Source organism: Pongo pygmaeus, chromosome 9 (genome assembly GCF_028885625.2).
Source record: "Pongo pygmaeus isolate AG05252 chromosome 9, NHGRI_mPonPyg2-v2.0_pri, whole genome shotgun sequence".
Taxonomy (NCBI): Eukaryota; Metazoa; Chordata; class Mammalia; order Primates; family Hominidae; genus Pongo; species Pongo pygmaeus.
The window spans coordinates 11,980,205-12,001,368 of record NC_072382.2 but is presented as its reverse complement, the minus strand read 5'-3'; the positions used below and the strand labels follow the sequence as shown (position 1 = coordinate 12,001,368).

General features: G+C 52.1%; 3 protein-coding genes across 7 annotated transcripts; 2 read left to right on the top strand and 1 right to left on the bottom strand.

The window, feature by feature from the left end:
* The first annotated feature begins 202 nt into the window (after positions 1 to 202).
* Positions 203 to 16,371, top strand: TAF6L (TATA-box binding protein associated factor 6 like). 4 transcript variants are annotated; one of them, XM_063671762.1, is made up of 11 exons: positions 203 to 358; positions 4,680 to 4,839; positions 5,292 to 5,378; positions 6,886 to 7,036; positions 7,193 to 7,243; positions 7,810 to 7,877; positions 10,806 to 10,880; positions 11,025 to 11,245; positions 11,605 to 11,737; positions 15,290 to 15,418; positions 15,547 to 16,371. In XM_063671762.1, exons 2-11 carry the CDS (start codon positions 4,693 to 4,695, stop codon positions 16,324 to 16,326), a joined length of 1,842 nt encoding a protein of 613 aa, XP_063527832.1. In that variant the 5' UTR covers positions 203 to 358; positions 4,680 to 4,692; the 3' UTR covers positions 16,327 to 16,371. The 4 variants fall into 4 exon arrangements, with proteins under 4 accessions (XP_063527832.1, XP_054296383.1, XP_054296384.1 ...); XM_054440408.2 differs by having other exon boundaries at positions 7,783 to 7,877; XM_054440409.2 differs by lacking the exon at positions 203 to 358 and adding an exon at positions 3,635 to 3,998 and having other exon boundaries at positions 7,783 to 7,877.
* An 11-nt stretch (positions 16,372 to 16,382) lies between these two features.
* On the top strand, positions 16,383 to 19,299 carry TMEM179B (transmembrane protein 179B). 2 transcript variants are annotated; one of them, XM_054440411.2, is made up of 5 exons: positions 16,383 to 16,557; positions 18,064 to 18,251; positions 18,333 to 18,467; positions 18,642 to 18,720; positions 18,927 to 19,299. In XM_054440411.2, the coding sequence occupies exons 1-5, from the start codon at positions 16,462 to 16,464 to the stop codon at positions 19,086 to 19,088; spliced, it is 660 nt and encodes a 219-aa protein (XP_054296386.1). In that variant the 5' UTR covers positions 16,383 to 16,461; the 3' UTR covers positions 19,089 to 19,299. The 2 variants fall into 2 exon arrangements, with proteins under 2 accessions (XP_054296386.1, XP_063527834.1); XM_063671764.1 differs by lacking the exon at positions 18,333 to 18,467 and having other exon boundaries at positions 16,400 to 16,557.
* An 81-nt stretch (positions 19,300 to 19,380) lies between these two features.
* On the bottom strand, positions 19,381 to 21,117 carry TMEM223 (transmembrane protein 223). Its single transcript, XM_054440412.2, has 2 exons — positions 20,734 to 21,117; positions 19,381 to 19,964 (listed from the first exon to the last, which is right to left on the bottom strand). The coding sequence occupies exons 1-2, from the start codon at positions 21,047 to 21,049 to the stop codon at positions 19,672 to 19,674; spliced, it is 609 nt and encodes a 202-aa protein (XP_054296387.1). The 5' UTR covers positions 21,050 to 21,117; the 3' UTR covers positions 19,381 to 19,671.
* Between the last annotated feature and the right edge of the window lie 47 nt (positions 21,118 to 21,164).

Genomic DNA, 21,164 nt, shown 5'->3' with positions numbered 1-21,164 from the left:
TTTATTTCCTCGTTACTATTGTGGTGGTAAAAAAATAAAATATGCTTATTAAACGTGTGTTAAAACACAATACACACCTACTCGCAAACGTAGCAAGAGAGGTTGCTTTAAGAAGCGGGAATCTTCAGCGTCACGTGACCGCCGGTCTCTACAGTCTGTTCACACTGGCCAATCAGGAGCCAGGAAGCCTCCTGGAGGGCCGGAAACTTTCCAAGGCGCCCGCCGACTGGCTGTACTGGGGAGGGCGGGGTCGGGGCCCCGAGAGAGGGAATGAGTGTGAGCTCGTGAGTGGGCGCCGCCACCACCGCCCCCGCCGCCGTCGTCTCGGTAGCAGCCTTCGCCACGCCGGGGTCTTCAGGTGAGCAGGCCTTGCTCTGGTCCAAGGACTCCCCATTCCCGACGCCGACCGCTTGCTTACTCACCAGTCTTGGAGCCCGCTCCGCGGGGGCCCGCCCCCTTGGCTGACCACGTGACCCAAGTTCAGTGACCCCTGACCTCCTCCCCCGCGCCCCCCTCCCCGCTCTGGGCTGGGCGATGTGGGCGAGGCCGGGTGGGAGGATGGGCGTTGCCGAGGCCCGGCCCGCGGAGGTCAGTTCCCACGCCTCCTCTCCAGCGTGACTAGTGGCTGAGGATGCGGAGGAGAGGAGGCTGGGGAGCGGGAGTCTTTGGTCACAGTCTAGACTTCGTGTGCGGTCATATAATAGGGAAACTCCCTCCGTACCTTTCGCGCTGGTGGACTAAATGCTCCCATTTTACAGATAGGGAAACTGCAGCTTCACAATGATCTATTGGCGGGTCTAGGGTCACCGAGGGGTGGGTCTCCAACCCATGTCTTTGGGGTGGGATCCAGGCCTTGTTCCCCACACAGCTGGCGGCTCCTGAATGCGGTATAGAGTAGAGATTAGGAGCAAGGGGTTGAGTCCCTGATCCCCCTCCCTACTTACTCAGTGCTTACTTCATGATCTTGGAGAAGTCATGGAACATTTAACCTCTGAGGTTTGATTTCCTTGCCTGTGAAACAGACGAAATACATAATAATATCTTATTATTGAGAATATAGTGAAGTAATCCATATAAAGCACTTAGCTGTGTCTCAGGCATAGTACAGTGATATTCGAGGCTGGGCGCGGTAGCTCACGCCTGTAATCGTAGCACTTTGGGAGGCCGAGGCACCTGGATTGCCTGAGCTCAGGAGTTCGAGGCCAGCCTGGGCAACACGGTGAAACCCTGTCTCTACTAAAAATACAAAAAATTAGCCGGGCATGGCGGCGTATGCCTGTAGTCGTAGCTACTCGGGAGGCTGAGGCAGGAGAATTGCTTGAACCAGGGAGGCAGAGGTTGTAGTGAGCCGAGATCACGCCACTGTACTCCAGCCTGGGTGACAGAGCGAGACTGCGTCTCCAAAAAAAAAAAAAAAAAACTCGTCGGGCCAGGCGCGGTGGCTCTCTCCCGCCTGTAATCTCAGCCTGTAATCTCAGCACTTTGGAGGCCGAGGTGGGCGGATCACCTGAGGTCAGGAGTTCCAGACCTGCTTGGCTACCATGGCGAAACTCCATCCCTACTAAAAATACGAAAATTAGCCGGGCGTGGTGGCGCAGGCCTGTAATCCCCGCTACTCAGGAAGCGGAGGTTTTAGTGAGCCGAGATCATGCCACTGCATTCCAGCCTGGTTGACAGAGTGAGACATCAGACATCATCGCCAAAAAAAAAAAAAAAAAGAAAAAGAATAGTTCTTCTTTCTTTCAGAAGATCTTTTTTTTGTTTGTTTTTGGTTTTTGTTTTGTTTTGTTTTGTTTTGTTTTGAGACGGAGTTTAGCTCTGTCACCCAGGCTGGAGTGCAGTGGTGCAATCTCGGCTCACTGCAGCCTCTGCCTTCTGGCTTCAAGTGATTCTCCTGCCTCAGCCTCCTGGGTAATTTTTTGTATTTTTAGTAGAGACAGGGTGTCACCGTGTTAGCCAGGATGGTCTTCATCTCCTGACCTCGTGATCCGCCAGCTTCGGCCTCCCAAAGTGCTGAGATTACAGGCATGAGCCACCATGCCCAGCCTATAATTAAAATTTTTTTTTTTTTTTGAGATGGAGTCTTGCTCTGTCACCCAGGCTGGAGTGCAGTGGTGCGATCTCGGCTCACTGCAACCTCCACCTCCCGGGTTCAAGCAATTCTTCTGCCTCAGCCTCCCGAGTAGCTGGGACTACAGGCGCGGACCACCATGCCTGGCTAATTTTTGTATTTTTAGTAGAGACGAGGTTTCACCATATTGTCCAGGCTGGTCTAGAACTCCTGACCTTGTGATCCACCTGCCTTGGCCTCTCAAAGTGCTGGTATTACAGGCGTGAGCCACTGCGCCTAGCCTACAATTTTTTTTTTTTTCTTGAGACGGAGTTTTGCTCTTGTCACCCAGAATGGAGTGCACTGGTGTGATCTCAACTCACTGCAACCTCTGCCTCACGGGTTCAAGCGATTCTCCTGCCTCAGCCTCGCAAGTAGCTGGGATTACAGGCATGTGCCACCACGCCTGGCTAATTTTGTATTTGTAGTAGAGATGGGGTTTTTCCATGTTGATCAGGCTGGTCTCGAACTCCTGATCTCAGGTGATTCGCCTGCCTTGGCCTCCGAAAGTGCTGGGATTAGAGGTGTGAGCCACCGGGCCTGGCTACAAATTCTTATAACTGGTTTGAAGGCAGAGTGCAAGGACATTGGAGGATCTAGGAAGACATCCCTGAGCAAGTGACATTTGAACTGAAATCTAAAGGAGTGAGTAGCAGTTCACTAGACAAAGGGATTGGGGGTGGAGGACAGGGAGGAGAGAGTTCCAAGTGGAGGAAGCAGTGTTCAAAGGTCCTAAAATAGGTGTATTTGAGGAACCAAAAGGACACAGGTGGGAATGCAGAACACAAGATAGTAAGAGATAAGAGGTAAGAGGTGTTGCAGAAGTAGGCAGCACATTCAGAGCCTCCAGAACCATTGTTCAAGTTTGTTCTTTATTTCTTTTTTTTTTTTTTTTTTTTGAGATGGAGTCTTGCTCTGTTGCCCAGGCTGGAGTGCAGTGGTGCGATCTCGGCTCACTGCAATGTCCGTCTCCTGGGTTCACACCATTCTCCTGCCTCAGCCTCCCGAGTATCTGAGACTACAGGTGCCCGCCACCAAACCCGGCTAATTTTTTGTGTTTTTAGTAGAGATGGGTTCACCGTGTTAACCAGGATGGTCTTGATTTCCTGACCTTGTGATCTGCCCGCCTCGGCCTCCCAAAATGCTGGGATTACAGGCATGAGCCACCGCGCCCGGCCCAAATTTGTTCTTTATTTCAAAGACAATGGTGAGCCATTGGGAGGAGTAGCTGCGCAGAAGCCACATAGCTGCCCATTGGATGTAGGGACCTGGACGTCACTGGTGACCCATTGATCCCCTGCCAGAGGAGTAGCGGGGGCAGTGCCTGGGTGGGTCATCCTGGATCTGGGCCTTCCTGTCTGAGGTGTTGATGCGTCACTTTGGCGCATGTGAGCCTACCTTCTCGTTATGCTGTGCGTTGTTGGAGTGAGTCATCAGCTGCTGTTTTTGTCGGGTTCTTATTGTGCCATACCCTGTGAACAAAACAGGTTCCTGCATTTAGGCGTTGCAGCCAAACTGGGGAAGACCAAACACATAGGCAGAAAGCCCAGCTACTATCCAGCCTGGCCAACATGGCGAAATCTTGTTTCTACGAAAAATACAAAAATTAGCTGGGTGTGGTGGCACGTGCCTGTAATCCCAGCTACTTGGGAGGCTGAGGCAGGAGAGTTGGGGGCAACAAGAACGAAACTCCGTCTCAAAAAAAAAAAAATAAATACAAACATTAGCCAGCCAGGCGTGGTGGCAGGCGCCTGTAATCCCAGCTACTCAGGAGGCTGAGGCAGAGAATTACTTGAACCCGGGAGGCGGAGGTTGCAGTGAGCTGAGGTTGCGCCGCGACACTCCAGCCTGGAGCCAGAGCGAGACTCCGTCTCAAAAAAAAGACTGGGTAATGTATAAAGGAAAGAGGTTCAACTGACTCACAGTGCTGGGGAGGCCTCAGGAAACTTACAGTCATGGTGGAAGAGGAAGCAAACATGTCTTTCTTCATGTGGCTGTAGCAGGGAGAAGTGCCCAGCAAAAGGGGGAAAAGCTCTTTATAAAACCGTTAGATCTTTTGAGAACTCACTATCAGGAGAACAGCATGGGGGAAAATGTCCCCTTGATTCAGTTATCTCCACCTGGTCCCGTCCTTGACACGTGGGGATTATTAAAATTCAAGGTGAGATTTGTGTGGGGACACAGCCAAATCATATGAATCATCTCATTTTCACAGCAACCCTGTGAGCTAGAGCGGGCAGGAATTATTGTGCCTGTTTTACAGTTTAGGACACAAGGGCTCAGACTCATGAAGGCCTTGGCCAAATTCACATAGAAAGTGACAGGGCAGGAACGGGACCTAGTTCTGTGAACCCCAACGCTTTGGACTTCGTCTAGCTTCACGGTTCTTGACCCACTGGCCAGTCTTTTTCCTTCTCTGAGCCTCACTTTCCTCATCTGGGTACTCAGAGCTCCTTGTTTAGAAACTCCAGAGCACGAGCAGCAAGGCTGGTGTGGAGGGTCTTGGGTCACACTCCTGGGCTCTCTGGGAGGCTGGGCAGCTTTTCCAGTCTTCATTCTCCACTCCCAGCTCCACCGGGGCCATGTCAGAGCGAGAAGAGCGGCGGTTTGTGGAGATCCCTCGGGAGTCTGTCCGGCTCATGGCGGAGAGCACGGGCCTGGAGCTGAGCGATGAGGTGGCGGCGCTGCTCGCAGAGGACGTGTGTTATCGTCTGAGAGAGGCCACGCAGGTACACTCCCCTCACCCCCTGATACCTCCAACTTTCCTTGTTTCTGCCTTTTTACTAACCTCCACCCTCGCTGATTTATTCAAGTGTACACTGGGTGCCTGCTCCATACGACAGAGACAGTCCATGCCTTTACAGAGCTCTACTTGTAGCTGTCTGGGCTTCCAGCAGACAAAGCGCTTGCCAGGCATCTTCCCATGTGCTCCTCACAACAGCCCCGTTGGGCAGGCAGAGCGGGTGGATATTCACATTCTGCACATGAGAAACTGAGGTGTTGACAGAAGATGTGACACCCGGGGGTGTTTTTGTACAGGAGCAGAGACGGAATCTAGGCTTCTGATCGCTAAGCGTGGTCTCCTGTTTGCCTTCTCTCCAGTCTGGCCCACTTCATTTGGGGTTTCCCACGCCCCCTGCTCCACATCCTTTGACTCTGGCTTTTGTTCCCTCCCTCCCAGAATAGCTCTCAGTTCATGAAGCACACCAAACGCCGGAAGCTGACGGTTGAGGACTTCAACAGGGCCCTCAGATGGAGCAGCGTGGAGGTGAGTAGGGTGCAGGCCACAGAGGGCTCAGGTGTCATGAGGCCACTTCCATGTCCAGTTCAGGGCTGGCGATGTGGCGAGACATTAAGACCAAATGCTGCCGGGCGTGGCAGCTCATGCCTGTAATCCCAGCACTTTGGGAGGCCGATGTGGGCAGATCACTTGAGGTCAGGACTTCAAGACCAGCCTGGCCAACATGGCGAAACCCCTTCTTTACTAAAAATACAGAAATTAGCTGGGCCTGGTGGTACATGTCTGTAATCCCTGCTAGTCGGGAAACTGAGGCATGAGAATCACTTGAACCCAGCAGGCAGAGGTTGTGGTGAGCTGAGATTGCATTCCAGCCTGGGCAACAGAGCAAGACCCTGTCTCAAAAAAGAAAAAAAAAGAGGCCGGGCACAGGAGCTCACACCTAAAATCCCAGCACTTTGGGAGGTGGAGGCGGGCAGATCACGAAGTCAGGAGTTTGAGACCAACCTGACCAACATGGTGAAACCCCGTTTCTACTAAAAATACAAAAATTAGCTGGCCGTGGTGGTGGGCGCCTGTAACCCCAGCTACTCAGGATGCTGAGGCAGGAGAATCGCTTGAACCTGGGAGGCAGAGGTTGCAGTGATCTGAGATTGTGCCACTGTACTCCAGCCTGGGTGACAGAGCAGGACTCCATGTCAAAAAAAAAAAAGAAAAAAAAAACCCACAAAAATTAGCTGGGTGTGGTGGCGGGCACCTGTAATCCCAACTACCTGGGAGGCTGAGGCAGGAGAATCGCTTGAAACCAGAAGGCGTAGTAGATTGCAGTGAACTGAGATCACGCCACTGCATTCCAGCTTGGGCGAAAGAGCAGAACTCTGTCTCAAAACAAAAAAAAGAAAAAAAAAGACTAAATGCACACATAAGGGAAGCAAGACCCTGATAGCAACAGCAGACCAGGTGCTAAGCCCAGCCCACCTGGGCTGTGTGTTCAGAAAAAAGGGAGAGGAGGCCACTGGGGGCCCAGAGGTTAGAGAAAGCTTTTTGGAGGAGGTGGGACTGGAGCTGGCCCTTAAAGGGTGGTGAAGAACTTGAGCTTGGCTTAAACTAGGCCAAGAGGACAAGAAGGCATTCAGGCTAAGGGAGGAGCCTGAGCAACAGTGTGGGTGTTAGGGCCTCGTGGTGTGGTTTTTCTGGAGCGGTGAGTTGAGAGAGGAAGGCTATGTTTAGAAGACATTAGTGAGTTTTCAAAGTTGAGTGAGTGTGAATACGGCGGACCAGTGCTTGGTGTGGGGCTCAGGACCCTTCCAGTTATGGGAGTAGCGACAATGTTCTCTCCCTTGACCCAGGGAGCACCGGATGCTTCAGGCAAGTCCCCAGTGGTGGCTCTGAGCCCCAGGCTTCCACCATTTTTCTTGGGACTTCTGGACTTCCTCAAACATGGGCTCTCTGCTCTGGTCAGTGGAGCCTCATCCTGGATCCTGACGCCTGCTCCCTCCCTGGATTCAGGCTGCTCTCCAATTCCCTTTTTCCTCAGGCTGTGTGTGGTTACGGATCCCAGGAGGCACTGCCCATGCGCCCCGCCAGGGAGGGTGAACTCTACTTTCCTGAGGATCGAGAGGTGAACCTGGTGGAGCTGGCCCTGGCTACCAACATCCCCAAAGGCTGTGCTGAGACAGCTGTCAGAGGTGGCTGCCGGGGTCCTGCATGGGTTGGGGATGGGAGCTGGGCCGTGAAGAGAAGTGGTGATGGGCTGGCTGGTGGAAGAGGCAGAACTTGGAGGGGTAGGCGGTACTCTAAGGGGCAAAACACTAGGCTGACACATCTCTCTGCACTGCTTCTAGTTCATGTCTCCTACCTGGATGGCAAAGGGAACCTGGCACCTCAAGGATCGGGTAAGGGGTGATGTAGGAAACAGGCCCTTTGGGTGAATTTTCTCCCTTAGGTTCTGAGGGTGGTGCCTATGTGCCCCCGAGTCTGCATCTAACATGTGTTTACCCATGCCTGCCTTGTGCCATGGTCTGAGTGGGCGCTGGGCTCTGCATGGAGGGCTCAGAGTTGGAGATGGGGGCCCAGACCTGTAACTAGTCATGATGCAGCATGTTGGATGCTAAGACGGAAGTCTGGGCAGCATGCTTGGGCGGTGTTTCACCCCCAGGGTATGCTGAGCAGAGCTTCACAGAGCCTGAAGCTCTCAGGAGTCCGTCTGGCAAAGGGTGGGTGGAAGACAGGACAGAGCACAGAGGTGTGCGGAGCCTAGATGGTCAGGGCTGAGCAGGCTTTAAGAGCAGTGGGAGTCTCTTGCCCTGGTTGTCCTGTCAGAAAGGCTTCTTGTGGATGTGTGTGGGGATGGTGGTTGAGCGGGAGGAGGCTGGAGAGGCCAGGAGAGGGCCAGCTCTCCACCTGTCCCTGCTTCCTGCCTGTCCTCTGGCAGTGCCCAGTGCTGTGTCTTCACTGACAGATGACCTTCTCAAGTACTATCACCAGGTGACTCGTGCTGTGCTAGGGGATGATCCGCAACTGATGAAGGTGAGCGAGTGGGCCCAAGTTGGGGCACAAAGTTGAACTTGTAAATTCTATGACCTTTTTTTTTTTTTTTTTTGAGACAGAGTTTCGCTCTCGTTGCCCAGGCTGGAGTGCAATGGCACGATCTCAGCTCACCGCACCCTCTGCCTCCCGGGTTCAGGCGATTCTCCTGCCTCAGCCTCCTGAGTAGCTGGGGATTACAGGCATGTGCCAGCATGCCCAACTAATTTTGTTTTGTTTTTTTTTTGAAACGGAGTCTTGCATTGTCACCCAGGCTGGAGTGCAGTGGCGCGATCTTGGCTCACTGCAAGCTCCGTCTCCTGGGTTAATGCCATTCTCCTGCCTTAGCCTCCCGAGTAGCTGGGACTACAGGCGCCCGCCACCATGCCTGGCTAATTTTTTGTATTTTTAGTAGAGACGGGGTTTCACTGTGTTAGCCAGGATGGTCTCGATCTCCTGACCTTGTGATCCACCTGCCTCAGCCTCCTAAAGTGCTGGGATTACAGGCGTGAGCCACCGCGCCCAGCCTTATATTTTTAATAGAGACGGGGTTTCAGCATGTTGGTCAGACTGGTCTGGAACTCCCGACCTCAGGTGATCCGCCCGTCTTGGCCTCCCAAAGTGTTGGAATGACATGCGTGAGCCACTGCGCCCCGCCTAATTCTATGAACATTTAAATTTTTATTTATTATTTTAATTAAAAAAATTTTTTTTTTTTAAGATGGGGTCTTGCTCTGTCACCTAGGCCAGAGTGCAGTGGTGTGATGTTGGCTCACTGCAGCCTCTGCCTCTTGGGTTCAAGCAATTCTCCCACCTAAGCCTCCCAAGTAGCTGGGATTACAGGGCGTACCACCATGCCTGGCTAATTTTTGCATTTTTAGTAGAGATGAGGTTTCACCGTGTTGGCCAGGATGTTCTCAAACTCCTGACCTCAGGTGATCCACCCGCCTCCGCCTCCCAAAGTGCTGGGATTACAGGCTTAAGCCTATATATATATATACATATATATATATATATATTTTTTTTTTTAGAGACAGGGTCTCACTGTGTTGCCCAGGCTGGTGAAACTCCTGCCCTCAAGCAATCCTTCCTTTTGGGAGGCAGAGGTGGGCGGATCACTTGAGGTCAGGAGTTTGAGACCAGACTGGCCAACATGGTGAAACCCCATCTTCACTAAAAATACAAAATTAACCGGGTGTTGTGGTGGGTGCCTGTAATCCCAGCTACTCGGGAGGCTGAGGCAGGAGAATCGCTTGAACCCAGGAGGCAGAGGTTGCTGTGAGTCAAGATCACGCCACTCAGGTGGATCACCTGAGGTCAGGAGTTCAAGACCAGCATGGCTAACATGGTGAAACCCCGTCTCTACTAAAAATACAAAAATTAGCCACGTGTGGTGGTGGACGCCTGTAATCCCAGCTACTCAGGAGGCTGACGCAGGAGCATCGCTTGAACCCGGGAGGCAGAGGTTGCTGTGAGCTGAGATTGTGCCATTGCACTCCAGCCTGGGCAACAAGAGCAAAACTTCATCTCAAAAAAAAGATCGCGCTGCTGCACTCCAGCCTGGCTGATAGAGCGAAACTCGGTCTCAAAGAAAAAACAAAAAAGTAATACTAGTACATGTTTACTGTAGATGTACATATAATATAAAAACATAGAAAGAAAAAGAAAGTGGCCAGGTGTGGTGGTTCACGCCTGTAATCCCAGCAGTTTGGGAGGCCGAGGTGGGTGGATCATGTGAGGCCAGGAGTTCGAGACCAGCCTGGCCAACATGGTGATATCCCGTTGGATATCTACTAAAAATACCAGAAAATTGGCTGGCCTTGGTGGCGTGTGTCTGTAATCCCAGCTACTCACGAGGCTGATGCAGGAGAATCGCTTGAACCTAAGAGGCGGAGGTTGCAATGAGCCGAGATCGAGCCACCGCACTCCAACCTGGGCAATAGAGTGAGACTCCATCTCAAAAAAAAAAAAAAAAAAAAAGGGCTGGGCACGGTGGCTAACGCCTGTAATCCCAGCACTTTGGGAGGCCAAGGTGGGCGGATTGCTTGAGGCCAGGAGTTCAAGACTAGCCTGGTCAACATGGCGAAACCCTGTCTCTACTAAAAATACAAAAATTAGCTGGGCGTGGTGGTGGGCGCTTGTAATCTCAGCTACTTGGGAGGCTGAGGCAGGAGAATTGCTTGAACCCAGGAGGCAGAGGTTGCAGTGAGCCGAGATTGAGCCACTGCACTCCAGCCTGGGCGACAGGGCGAGACTCTGTCTCAAAATAAAAAAAAAGAAAAAAGAAAAAGAAACTGAAAAGTATTCTTCCACCTACTTTTTTTTTCTCTGTATCAACTATGATTACTCTCATAAAAACCTAAGTGTTATTATATTAAGCATCTGGTTTTATAGATTGCCTTTCTCAGTTAAAAATATGTTGGACGGCCGGGTGCGGTGGCTCACGCCCGTAATCCCAGCACTTTGGGAGGCTGAGGCGGGCGAATCACGAGGTCAGGAGATCGCGACCATCCTGGCTAACACGGTGAAACCCTGTCTCTACTAAAAAATAGAAAAAATTAGCCGGGCATGGTGGCGGGTGCCTGTAGTCCCAGCTACTTGGGAGGCTGAGGCAGGAGAATGGCGTAAAGCCCGAGAGGCGGAGCTTGCAGTGAGCCAAGATCGTGCCACTGGGCGACAGAGCGAGACTCCATCTCAAAAAAAAAAAAAAAAAAAGTTGGACATTCAGGTTGTATTCAGGGCCATATGCAGGTATATGTGAATGAGTTTCCGTAGGTTACATTTATAGAAATAGAATTGCTAGATCAAAGAATATGAACATTTAAAATTGTAAAACATGAATAAGGTGATACACTGTCTTCCAGAAGAATACCGCATTCATGTTTTACAATTTTCTGGTGGATCCAATGCAGTCTGGGCCCTTCCTTTTAGGTTGCACTCCAGGACTTGCAGACGAACTCCAAGATTGGGGCGCTCCTGCCTTACTTTGTTTATGTGGTCAGTGGGGTAAGTGACCAGGCTGGGACAGGGAGAATGTTTTGTAAGGAAGAGATGACCCAGCAGGTGTAGGGCTCATGGCAAGTGCTGTCACAACGGTGGGCTCCTGCCTGTCCCCTCATGTCCCTGTAAGCTACCCTCTTCTCCCAACAGGTGAAATCTGTAAGCCATGACCTGGAGCAACTGCACCGGCTGCTGCAGGTGGCACGGAGCCTGTTTCGTAATCCACACCTGTGCTTGGGGCCCTATGTCCGCTGTCTGGTGGGCAGTGTCCTCTACTGTGTCCTGGAGCCACTGGCTGCCTCCATCAACCCCCTAAATGACCACTGGACTCTGCGGGATGGGGCTGCCCTCCTGCTCAGCCACATCTTCTGGTAGCCACTGGGCCTAAACCTGAGGGTGGGATTGCTGCAGAACCAAGTGGGTTGGGGTAAGGAAATGGGGCAAAGCCTCTGGCTTTGAGGGTCTATGAGAAAATGGGGAACCTTTTCCCTAGGAGCATCCTAGCTGGTGTGCTGTGACACACTGGGATTCTGAAAATGGATTACAAATACGCCAAGGTATTGGTTCTTCAGCCCTCAGGTCCTAGGCCAGTCACCCCTGGCAGCCTTCTTCACTTAACCCCAGCACGCCCGAGTGTGCTGTACAGATGCTATTCTCTTTGTGTTGTCTTGTGCCCTGTTGGGTGGCACCATGCCTCATTCCCCTCCCTAACTGAATGGTGCTCCCACAGGACTCATGGGGACCTTGTAAGTGGCCTCTATCAGCATATCCTGCTATCCCTGCAGAAGATCCTGGCAGATCCTGTGCGGCCGCTCTGCTGTCACTATGGAGCCGTGGTGGGGCTGCATGCTCTTGGCTGGAAGGTGAGCACCCTGGCCTTTCTCACAGACAGAGCCGTAAGAACTCCCATTTGTGTTAGAAAAATAGTACTTGTGCGTCTTTGTCTCCAAAATGGTGTGTGCCTGCCACTGCCATGTATTGAGTTCTGGCCTTAGGCCAGGCTCAGTGATAGCTTGACTTCCTGAAGGTAAATGTCTTATCCTTTCGAAAGTCCTGTATGGCAGATACTGATGTCCCCACATTTTATAAATTCCTGCCCGTTCTATATTATCACATTAAGAAATACCTTCAATTCCTGTTGTATTGAGCATTTTACACATGAATAGATACTGAATTTTGTCATACCTTTTTAGCATCTGTAGACATTATCAAATGATTATGCGCTTTAAAAATTAGGTGTTGGCGCCGGGTGCAGTGGCTCACGCCTGTAATCCCAGCACTTTGGGAGGCCGAGGTGGGCGGATCACAATGTCAGGAGATCAAAACCATCCTGGCTAACACGGTGAAACCCCGTCTCTACTAAAAATACAAACAATTAGCCGGGCGTGGTGGTGGGCGCCTGTAGTCCCAGCTACTCTGGAGGCTGAGGCAGGAGAATGGCGTGAACCTAGGAGGCGGAGCTTGCAGTGAGCCAAGATTGCGCCACTGCACTGCAGCCTGGGCGACAGAGCGAGACTCTGTCTCAAAAAAAAAAAAAAAAGTTCGGTGTTGCCACTGTGATAATATTAAGAGGGAGGATCTTTTTTTTTTTTCTGAGACGGAGTTTTGTTCTTGTCTCCCAGGCTAGAGTACAGTGGTGCGATCTCACCTCACTGCAACCTCTCCCTCTTGGGTTCAAGCAATTCTTCTACCTCAGCCTCCCGAGTAGCTGGGATTACAGGCATGTGCTACCATGTGCACCTAACTTGTATTTTTAGTAGAGAGGCAGTTTCATCATGTTGGCCAGGCTGGTCTCAAACTCCTGGCCTCAAGTGGTCTGCCCGCCTCGGCTTCCCAAAGTGCTGGGATTATAGGCATGAGCCACCACGCCCAGCCGATTATGCGGTTCAATATGACAAGTTCTATTCTGTTGATATGCTAGGTGTATTAATGGATTCTTCTGCCGAACCACTTTTGTATACCTGGAATAAGCTCTATTTGTTGCTTTTGAGATTTTTGTTTTTTTGAGATGGAATCTTGCCTAGATGGTGCCACTACACTCCAGCCTGGGTGACAGAGCGAGACACTGTCTCAAAAGGAAAAAAAAAGAATATATATATATATATATGATATATATTTTTATTATTATTTTTATTATTTTATTATTTATTTTATTTTATATATATAAAAAATATATATATTTTTTCCAGACAGAGTCTCGCACCGTCGCCCAGGCTGGAGTGCACTGGTGCAATCTCGGCTCACTGCAACCTCCACCTCCCGGCAGTGATTCTCCTGCCTCAGCCTCCTGAGTAGCTGGGACTTACAGGCGCGCACCACCAGGGCCAGCTAATTTTTGTATTTTTAGTAGAGACGGGGTTTCACAGTGTTGGCCAGGATGGTCTCGATCTCTGGACCTCGTGATCCACCCGCCTCGGCTTCCCAAAGTGCTGGGATTACAGGCGTGAGCCACCAGCACCTGGCCATATATATATATATTCTTAATTTTTTTTTTTTTTTTTTGAGAGGGAGTCTCACTGTGTTGCCCAGGCTGGAGTGCAGTGGCGCCATCTTGGCTCACTGCAAGCTCCGCCTCCTGGGTTAACGCCATTCTCCTGCCTCAGCCTCCAGAGAGTAGCTGGAACTACAGGCTCCCGCCACCATGCCCGGCTAATTTTTTGTATTTTTAGTAGAGACAGGGTTTCACCGTGTTAGCCAGAATGGTCTCGATATCCTGACCTCATGATCCGCCCGCCTTGGCCTCCCAAAGTGTTGGGATTACAGGCGTGAGCCACTGTGCCTGGCCTGTATTCTTAATTTTATCATCAATTCATATTGGATTTTTATCAAATGGTTTTTCTGCATCGTTTGAAATGATCCGAAGGCTTTTCAGCTTTTATTTTCCAATGTTATTACAGATTTCCTGATAGTAAACAATCTTTATAGTTCCATGATACACTAAACTAGGTCATGGGATAGTCGTAAAGAAAAAAATCCAAAACTTTTATTTGACTGTAATGCATTTTAATTTACTTGTGGGTCTGCTAAATTTTAAAAGGGTTTATATTCAGGAGTGAAATTAAACACGTTTCCTCTCATGTACTATCTTTGTCTGATTTTAGAATCACGGTTATACTGGCCTTATAGAATGACGTGGGGAGTATTTCTTTTTTATTTTTACTTTAATAAGATTTAGATCATCTTTTTCTTTTCTTTTTTTATTTAATAGAGATGAGGTCCTCCTACATTGCCCAGGCTGGTCTCAAACTCCTTGGTTTAAGTGATCCTTTGGCCTTCTCAAAGTGCTGGGATTACAAGCGTGAGGCACTGCACCTGGCCCATCTTTTTCTTGAGTGTCTGTAGACTTTTGTAAATTCTGGCATGGTATTTTCTTTCCTTTTTTTTTTTTTCGAGACGGAGTCTCACACTGTCACCCAGGCTGGAGTGCAATGGCGCGACCTCAGCTCACTGCAACTTCTGCCTCCTGGGTTCAAGCAATTCTCCTGCCTCAGCCTCCCGAGTAGCTGGGATTACAGGCGTCCACCACCATACCTGGCTAATTTTTTGTATTTTTAGTAGAGACGGGGTTTCACTATGTTGGCCAGGGCTGGTCTCGAACTCCTGACCTCTTGATCCGCCTGCCTTAGCCTCCCAATAAGTACTGGGATTACAGGCGTGAGCCACCGCGCCCGGCTGGTATTTTCCTTATAGTTAATTCTTTTTTTTTTTTTGAGACGGAGTCTCACTTTGCTTCCCAGTGTGGAGTGCGGTGGTGTGATCTTGGCTCACTGCAACCTCCGCCCCTGAGTTCAAGTGATTCTCCTGCCTCAGCCTCCCAAGTAGTTGGGATTACAGGCGGCTGCCACTGCCCCCGGCTAATTTTTGTATTTTTAGTAGAGACGGGGTTTCACCATCTTGGCCAGGTTGGTCTTGAACTCCTGACCTCAGGCGATCCACTGGCCTCGGCCTCCCAAAGTGCTGGGATTACAGGCGTGAGCCACAGCACCTGTCCAATCACAGGATTTTAAATTGTATAATCAGAGTCCAAGTCTCTGGTTGGTTGTTTTTATGCAGATTGTTTGAACTGAGTCTCGGTTTATATCTAAGTGAAGCCAGTACTTGCCTGATGTATAGGGTAGCAGTATGCAAACTAAATTTTGGAGTTGTCAGTAATGAGCATTATTTGGCACACAGGGCAGTGATATTGGGTATACTTTTTATCGTCTCCCTTTGTACCTTATCTTTATTCCCAATGCCTAGCTTAGGTATACAGTAGGTTCCAAATAAATATATGGCTGAATATGCCAATCAGGGAATTTAGGAGGATTGAGCCCTGTCTAGGATCAGAGATAAAGGTAGGTCTTTCATGAGAAAGGGTCCTTGAGAGGGAATAAGTGTCAAAGACATGCTAACTGCATTCCTTCTCTTCCTTCCAGGCAGTAGAACGAGTCCTGTACCCACACCTGTCCACCTACTGGACAAACTTGCAGGCTGTGCTGGATGATTATTCAGTATCTAATGCCCAGGTCAAAGCAGATGGGCACAAAGTCTATGGAGCCATTCTGGTGAGTACCGTACCCTTCCAGCCTCCCTTCCCTGCATGAGCTTAGCAGCCAAGCAGGCTTACTTTGGAATATTTGATGGGCCCAGGTTCCTTGAATTTTTTGCCTCTCTTAGTCCTCGGCTCTTACAGGTGGCCGTAGAGCGACTGCTGAAGATGAAGGCCCAGGCAGCAGAGCCCAATAAGGGTGGCCCAGGTGGCACGGGGTGCCGGCGCCTGGACGACCTGCCATGGGACAGCCTTCTCTTGCAAGAGTCGTCCTCCGGGGGTGGTGCAGAGCCCAGCTTTGGGTCCGGCCTCCCGCTGCCGCCAGGGGGCGCGGGGCCGCAGGACCCTTCTCTTTCGGTGACCCTGGCGGACATCTACCGGGAGCTCTACGCCTTCTTCGGTGACAGCTTGGCCACACGCTTTGGCACCGGCCAGCCTGCACCCACGGCTCCGCGGCCGCCCGGGGACAAGAAGGAGCCGGCGGCAGCCCCGGACTCGGTACGGAAGATGCCGCAGCTGACGGCAAGCGCCATGGTCAGCCCGCACGGCGACGAGAGCCCCCGGGGCAGCGGCGGAGGTGGCCCCGCGTCGGCCTCTGGGCCCGCCGCCTCTGAGAACAGGCCCTTGCCGCGCGTGCATCGGGCGCGCGGGGCACCCCGGCAGCAGGGCCCCGGGACCGGCACCCGCGACGTCTTCCAGAAGAGCCGTTTCGCCCCGCGCGGCGCCCCGCACTTTCGTTTCATCATCGCCGGGCGGCAGGCTGGGAGGCGCTGCCGCGGGCGCCTTTTCCAGACTGCCTTCCCCGCGCCGTACGGGCCTAGCCCGGCCTCCCGCTACGTACAGAAGTTGCCCATGATCGGCCGCACCAGCCGCCCCGCCCGCCGGTGGGCGCTCTCGGACTACTCGCTGTACTTGCCGCTCTGAGTCAGTGGCTGCTTCGTTCCTTGTAAATAAATCCCGCCCCCGGAAGTGACGTCTCCACCTTCGTGGGTCGCGCCGGATAAGGTGGGCTTTGGGCGGGTTGCTGCTGCAGCGGCGCTTCCTAGTGGTCAGGGCGCCATGGCGCTGCGCTGGCTGCAGCGCGTCGAGCTTGCGCTCTTTGCTGCCGCTTTCCTGTGCGGGGCCGTGGCGGCCGCGGCGCTGACTCGGACCCAGGTGCGGCTGCGGGGCGGGGTCAGGTAGGCGGGGGAGCTGGCCGGTCTTGACATGGCGAGGCCACTGTCGCTTTCCGACCGGGCTTGCTGCTGCTCGGAGCCGGTGGACCTGGTGAGGCACGGCTGGCGCCGGCCTGTACCTGAAATGCAGCGAGGCTAATCGCGCTTTGTGGCTTCTCCTGGCCAGGTCATACTTCGAAGTTGTCCCCTCGCCAAAGGGACGGGTCAGTAGCGTCTTAAAGCACTAGGTGGAGTCGGGTTTCGTGGCTCCTGCTGCACAGCCTTACTGTGGTTCTGAAACAGAAGTCGGTGCAGAACCTGCGTCCATCCGTTAAATCAGAAGCCATTTGTGCTGAGCTTTGTCGAGAAATAAAGCGTAGTGTAGTGGAGATGATCAAGCTGCCACATGATTGTAGCACAGTGTATTAAATGAGATGTAGAAAACGCTGACGTAAAGGTAGAAACCAATAATTTACATCGTTTACCCCAGCCAGGTAATCTGGTTAGTAAACATGGGTTCATTTAATGCCTATAAAGTAGGCACTAGTGTGCCTATTTTATACCATGAGAAAACCTCAGAGATCCGCCGGGCGCGGTGACTCACGCCTGTAATCCCAGCACTTTGGGAGGCCGAGGCAGGCGGATCACTTGAGGTCAGGAGTTCGAGACCAGCCTGGCCAACATGGCAAAACTCTGTCTCTACTAAAAATACAAAAATTAGCCGGGTGTGGTGGCTCATGCCTGTAATCCCAGCTACTTCGGAGGCTGAGGCAGGAGAATCGCTTGAACCTGGGAGGTGGAGGTTGCAGTGGGCCGAGATCGTGCCACTGCACTCCAGCCAGGGTGACGAGGGAAACTCCATCTCAAAAAAAAAAAACAAAAAACCACTGGCCGGGTACGGTGGCTCACGCCTGTAATCCCAGCACTTTGGGAGGCCGAAGCAGGCGGATCATGAGGTCAGGAGATCAAGACCATCCTGGCCAACACGGTGAAACCCCGTCTCTACTAAAAATACAAATTAGCTGGGCGTGGTGGCGGGTGCCTGTAGTCCCAGCTACTCAGGAGGCTGAGGCAGGAGAATGGTGTGAACCCAGGAGGCAGAGCGTGCAGTGAGCTGAGATGGCACCACTGCACTACAGCCTGGGCAACAGAGGGAGACTCCAGCTAAAAAAAAAAAAGCACCTCACAGATAGTTATTTGTTGAAGGATATACAAGGCCTGGGTTTACTGTAAGGTTTCTGCACAGAGACCAGAACTTCTGAGGCTTCTCTGAAGCTCATTGTATTCTATATTCATTGCCTATTTTCTGATCCTTCTGGCCACTGCAGGTTTGATTACCCAGCAGGCCCTCTTCATCAATATCCCTGTCCCAGAAATAGGAATTGATGGTGCACAAATAACTTCCTGGAATGCAGGACCATTCCTAGGTTATCATTAACACCCTACCAAGAGACTGTATCTAGAGGCATTAACCTGAAATCTAGGACTCAGCAGCTTCTCTCCACAGGGCTCCTTCAGTGGTAGATGTCCCCTGTATGGTGTGGCCACCCTGAATGGCTCCTCCCTGGCCTTATCCCGTCCCTCAGCACCATCCCTGTGCTACTTTGTAGCTGGGGCCTCTGGCCTCTTGGCCCTCTACTGCCTCCTGCTTCTGCTCTTCTGGATCTACAGCAGCTGCATCGAGGACTCCCACAGGTGACTGCCTAACCCTGAGGGCCAGGGGCTGAGGTAGGATGAGCCTCGCCTCCACCACAAGGCTTGTTCTCTTACTCTCAGAGGTGCTATAGGGCTGTGCATTGCACTGGCCATCTCAGCTATAGCCATCTTCCTGGTCTTGGTGTCTGCCTGTATCCTTCGATTTGGCACCAGGTCTCTCTGCAACTCCATCATCTCCTTGAACACTACAATTAGGTAATGGGAGAGGGAGGGAAGCCTGGCTGGGGCTGACTACCTTCCCTCTGCAGCGGGGTCCTATAATTTCCTTTTATCCCCATCAGTTGCTCTCAGCTCACAGGGCACTGGGCACAGGTGTGCCTCGGATATAAACTATCCTGCTTTCTCACAACTGTCTCTTTGACCTCACAGCTGTTCTGAAGCCCAGAAAATTCCATGGACACCCCCTGGAACTGCTCTGCAGTTTTACTCCAACCTACACAATGCTGAAGTGAGACCCAAGGATAGAAGGAAAGATTCACATAAGTATCTGTAGCTGTGTGGGTGCTCACCAGTGTATTGTGAGCTTGGCTCACCAGTGAGAGGAGCTGAAGGGATTGTCAGCTTAAAATTCAGCAGTTAAGAGTGGTGTGTGGGTGGGAAGGACTGGATTTGAAATGGTCCCACTCTTGACAATCCTGTCCCTGTCTCCCACAGACCTCTTCTTGGGTGAATTTGGTATTGTGGTGTGTGGTCTTGGTGCTCCAGGTCGTGCAGTGGAAGTCTGAAGCCACCCCATACCGGCCTCTGGAGAGGGGTGACCCTGAGTGGAGCTCTGAGACAGATGCTCTCGTTGGGTCACGCCTTTCCCATTCCTGAAGAATAACCAGAGTGCTTCCTGCAGCCGAAGACTCCATGCCCAAGTGCCTGTAATCCTCTTTCCCCCACAAGGCCCTGTTTATGTTGGGAGTCTTAGTTTTCCTTTCGGCGGGGGGTGGTGGGGGAACGTAATGACAGATGACAGGCCCCCCCTCCACCTCTTCCTACAGCTGTTTTTGTACCAAAATATTATATTACTGTCTTCATCTTAGTAGTGAGTTTTTGATGTTAAAGTACAACTAGATAGGAGGAAGGAGTGAAGGCTAAGCAGACATGGATTGAAACTTAGAGGTACTGTCAGGCAGCTGCCCTAGGGATGACTGCTCCTTTATTTGTTAATGAATCTTGACCACCTTGTGTGACCCTGGTTGTTACTCCATTCTAAGATTGGCGCTTTTTTTTTTTTTTTTTTTGTAAATAGAGACAAGGTCTCGCTGTGTTGCCCAGCCTGGGCTCGAGCAGTGCTCCTGCCTCACTCTCCCAAATTGCTGGGATTACAACAGGTGTGAACCAACACACCTGGCTCCCCAAGGTTCAGTTTTTATCCTCCTCTTGGAGAGGTGAGTGACTTGAGGTCATTTCTTCACAAGCTCCGGTAGGCACCCACAGTATTGTCAAAGAGTTTTGTGTTAGGGAAGTGTCCGGTTTTGTCCAAGAGGAAATAGAAGCGTCGGCCTTTGACTTTCAGAGGTAGCATGGCAGGGACTTCACCCCGGTGGGCCATGCAAGATACCTGCTTCAAAGGAACTGTGAAATGGGCCCCCAAGCCAAAGGGGGCATGAGTGGTGAGGGTCACCTGCTGCCCTCCAGCTCGAAGCACCACTGAGCGCACAGACCGGAGAGAGAAGAGAAGACCAGCACCGAGTACGACGGCTCCTGCAGGAAGGGCAGAGACTGGGGTGAGGGGTTTTTACTGGACATCTAAGTACTGACCTTTCCAGTGCCCTCTGAATAAGAAATTTGTGGGATAAAAGTAGTATTTACTGAGCGCTTTTTTTTTTTTTGAGACTGAGTCTCACTCTTGCCCAGGCTGGAGTGCAGTACTGAGCTCCTGTTATACCCAAGAACCCTGTTATTCATCCCAACAACCTTAATAGATGTCCGTTTCCATTTTAATGGGAAGATGAAGAGCTTTAAGGACCTTGCTCAAGGTCGCAGAGTGAAGGGCAGCCCTCAGCCTAGGCTATGACAGGGCACAGCGCTCGGAGACATCAGTGTTTCGCATTTTTTTTTTTTTTTTTGAGACTGGGGTCTCGCTCGGTCGCCCAGGCTGGAGTGCAGTGGCGTCATCTCGGCTCACTGCAACCTCCGCCTCCCAAGTTCAATTGATTCTCCTGCCTCAGCCTCCCGAGTAGCTGGGACTACAGGCGCTTGCCACCACGCCCAGCTAATTTTTTGTATTTTTAGTAGAGACAGGGTTTCACGGTGTTAGCCAGGATGGTCTGGATGTCCTGACCTACTGATCCGCCCGCCTCCGGCCTCCCAGCATGTGAGCCACCGCGCCCGGCCAGTGTTTCGCATTTCTGTGGAGTAAAGCCCGCCCGCCACTCTTGGATAGGGAGTCCCTGACTCTCCCTGCCTGTATAGGGAAGGTCGTGTCCCGCGACCCCACGTTGTCATAGTGGGAAGCCAACCCACGTCTTACCGATGGCGCCGCAGCCGACGGCCAGACCGTAGCGCCAGAGCGCGGAGCGCAGGTCGAAGGGGCCACGATTTGGGACCTCCGCATCCAGAGGCTGCACCGGGACCGGGGGCCGGGACACGGCTGCCACAGCCATGGAGGCCCAGAAGACGCCCTGGCCCGCGCAGAACAGCCCGAGGATGGTGAAGAAGCGGCCTCGATCATGCTCAAAGAGCAACACATCCCGTTGCAGCGTCGCGCCTTGCAGGGGCCGGCAGGTGGGCAGGGGCCGCATCACGGCTAGCAGCCCCGCGGGCCATCGCCTCCAAGGCGCCGCCATTGCCAGCCAACTTCCGGGGTGGGGCTTCCTGCCGCAGAGCCGCCTTCCGCCCTCCCTGGGCGCCCCCGCTAGAGGGCCCGCCCCCCTCGCTCAGGGCCGGGAGGAGACAACCAAT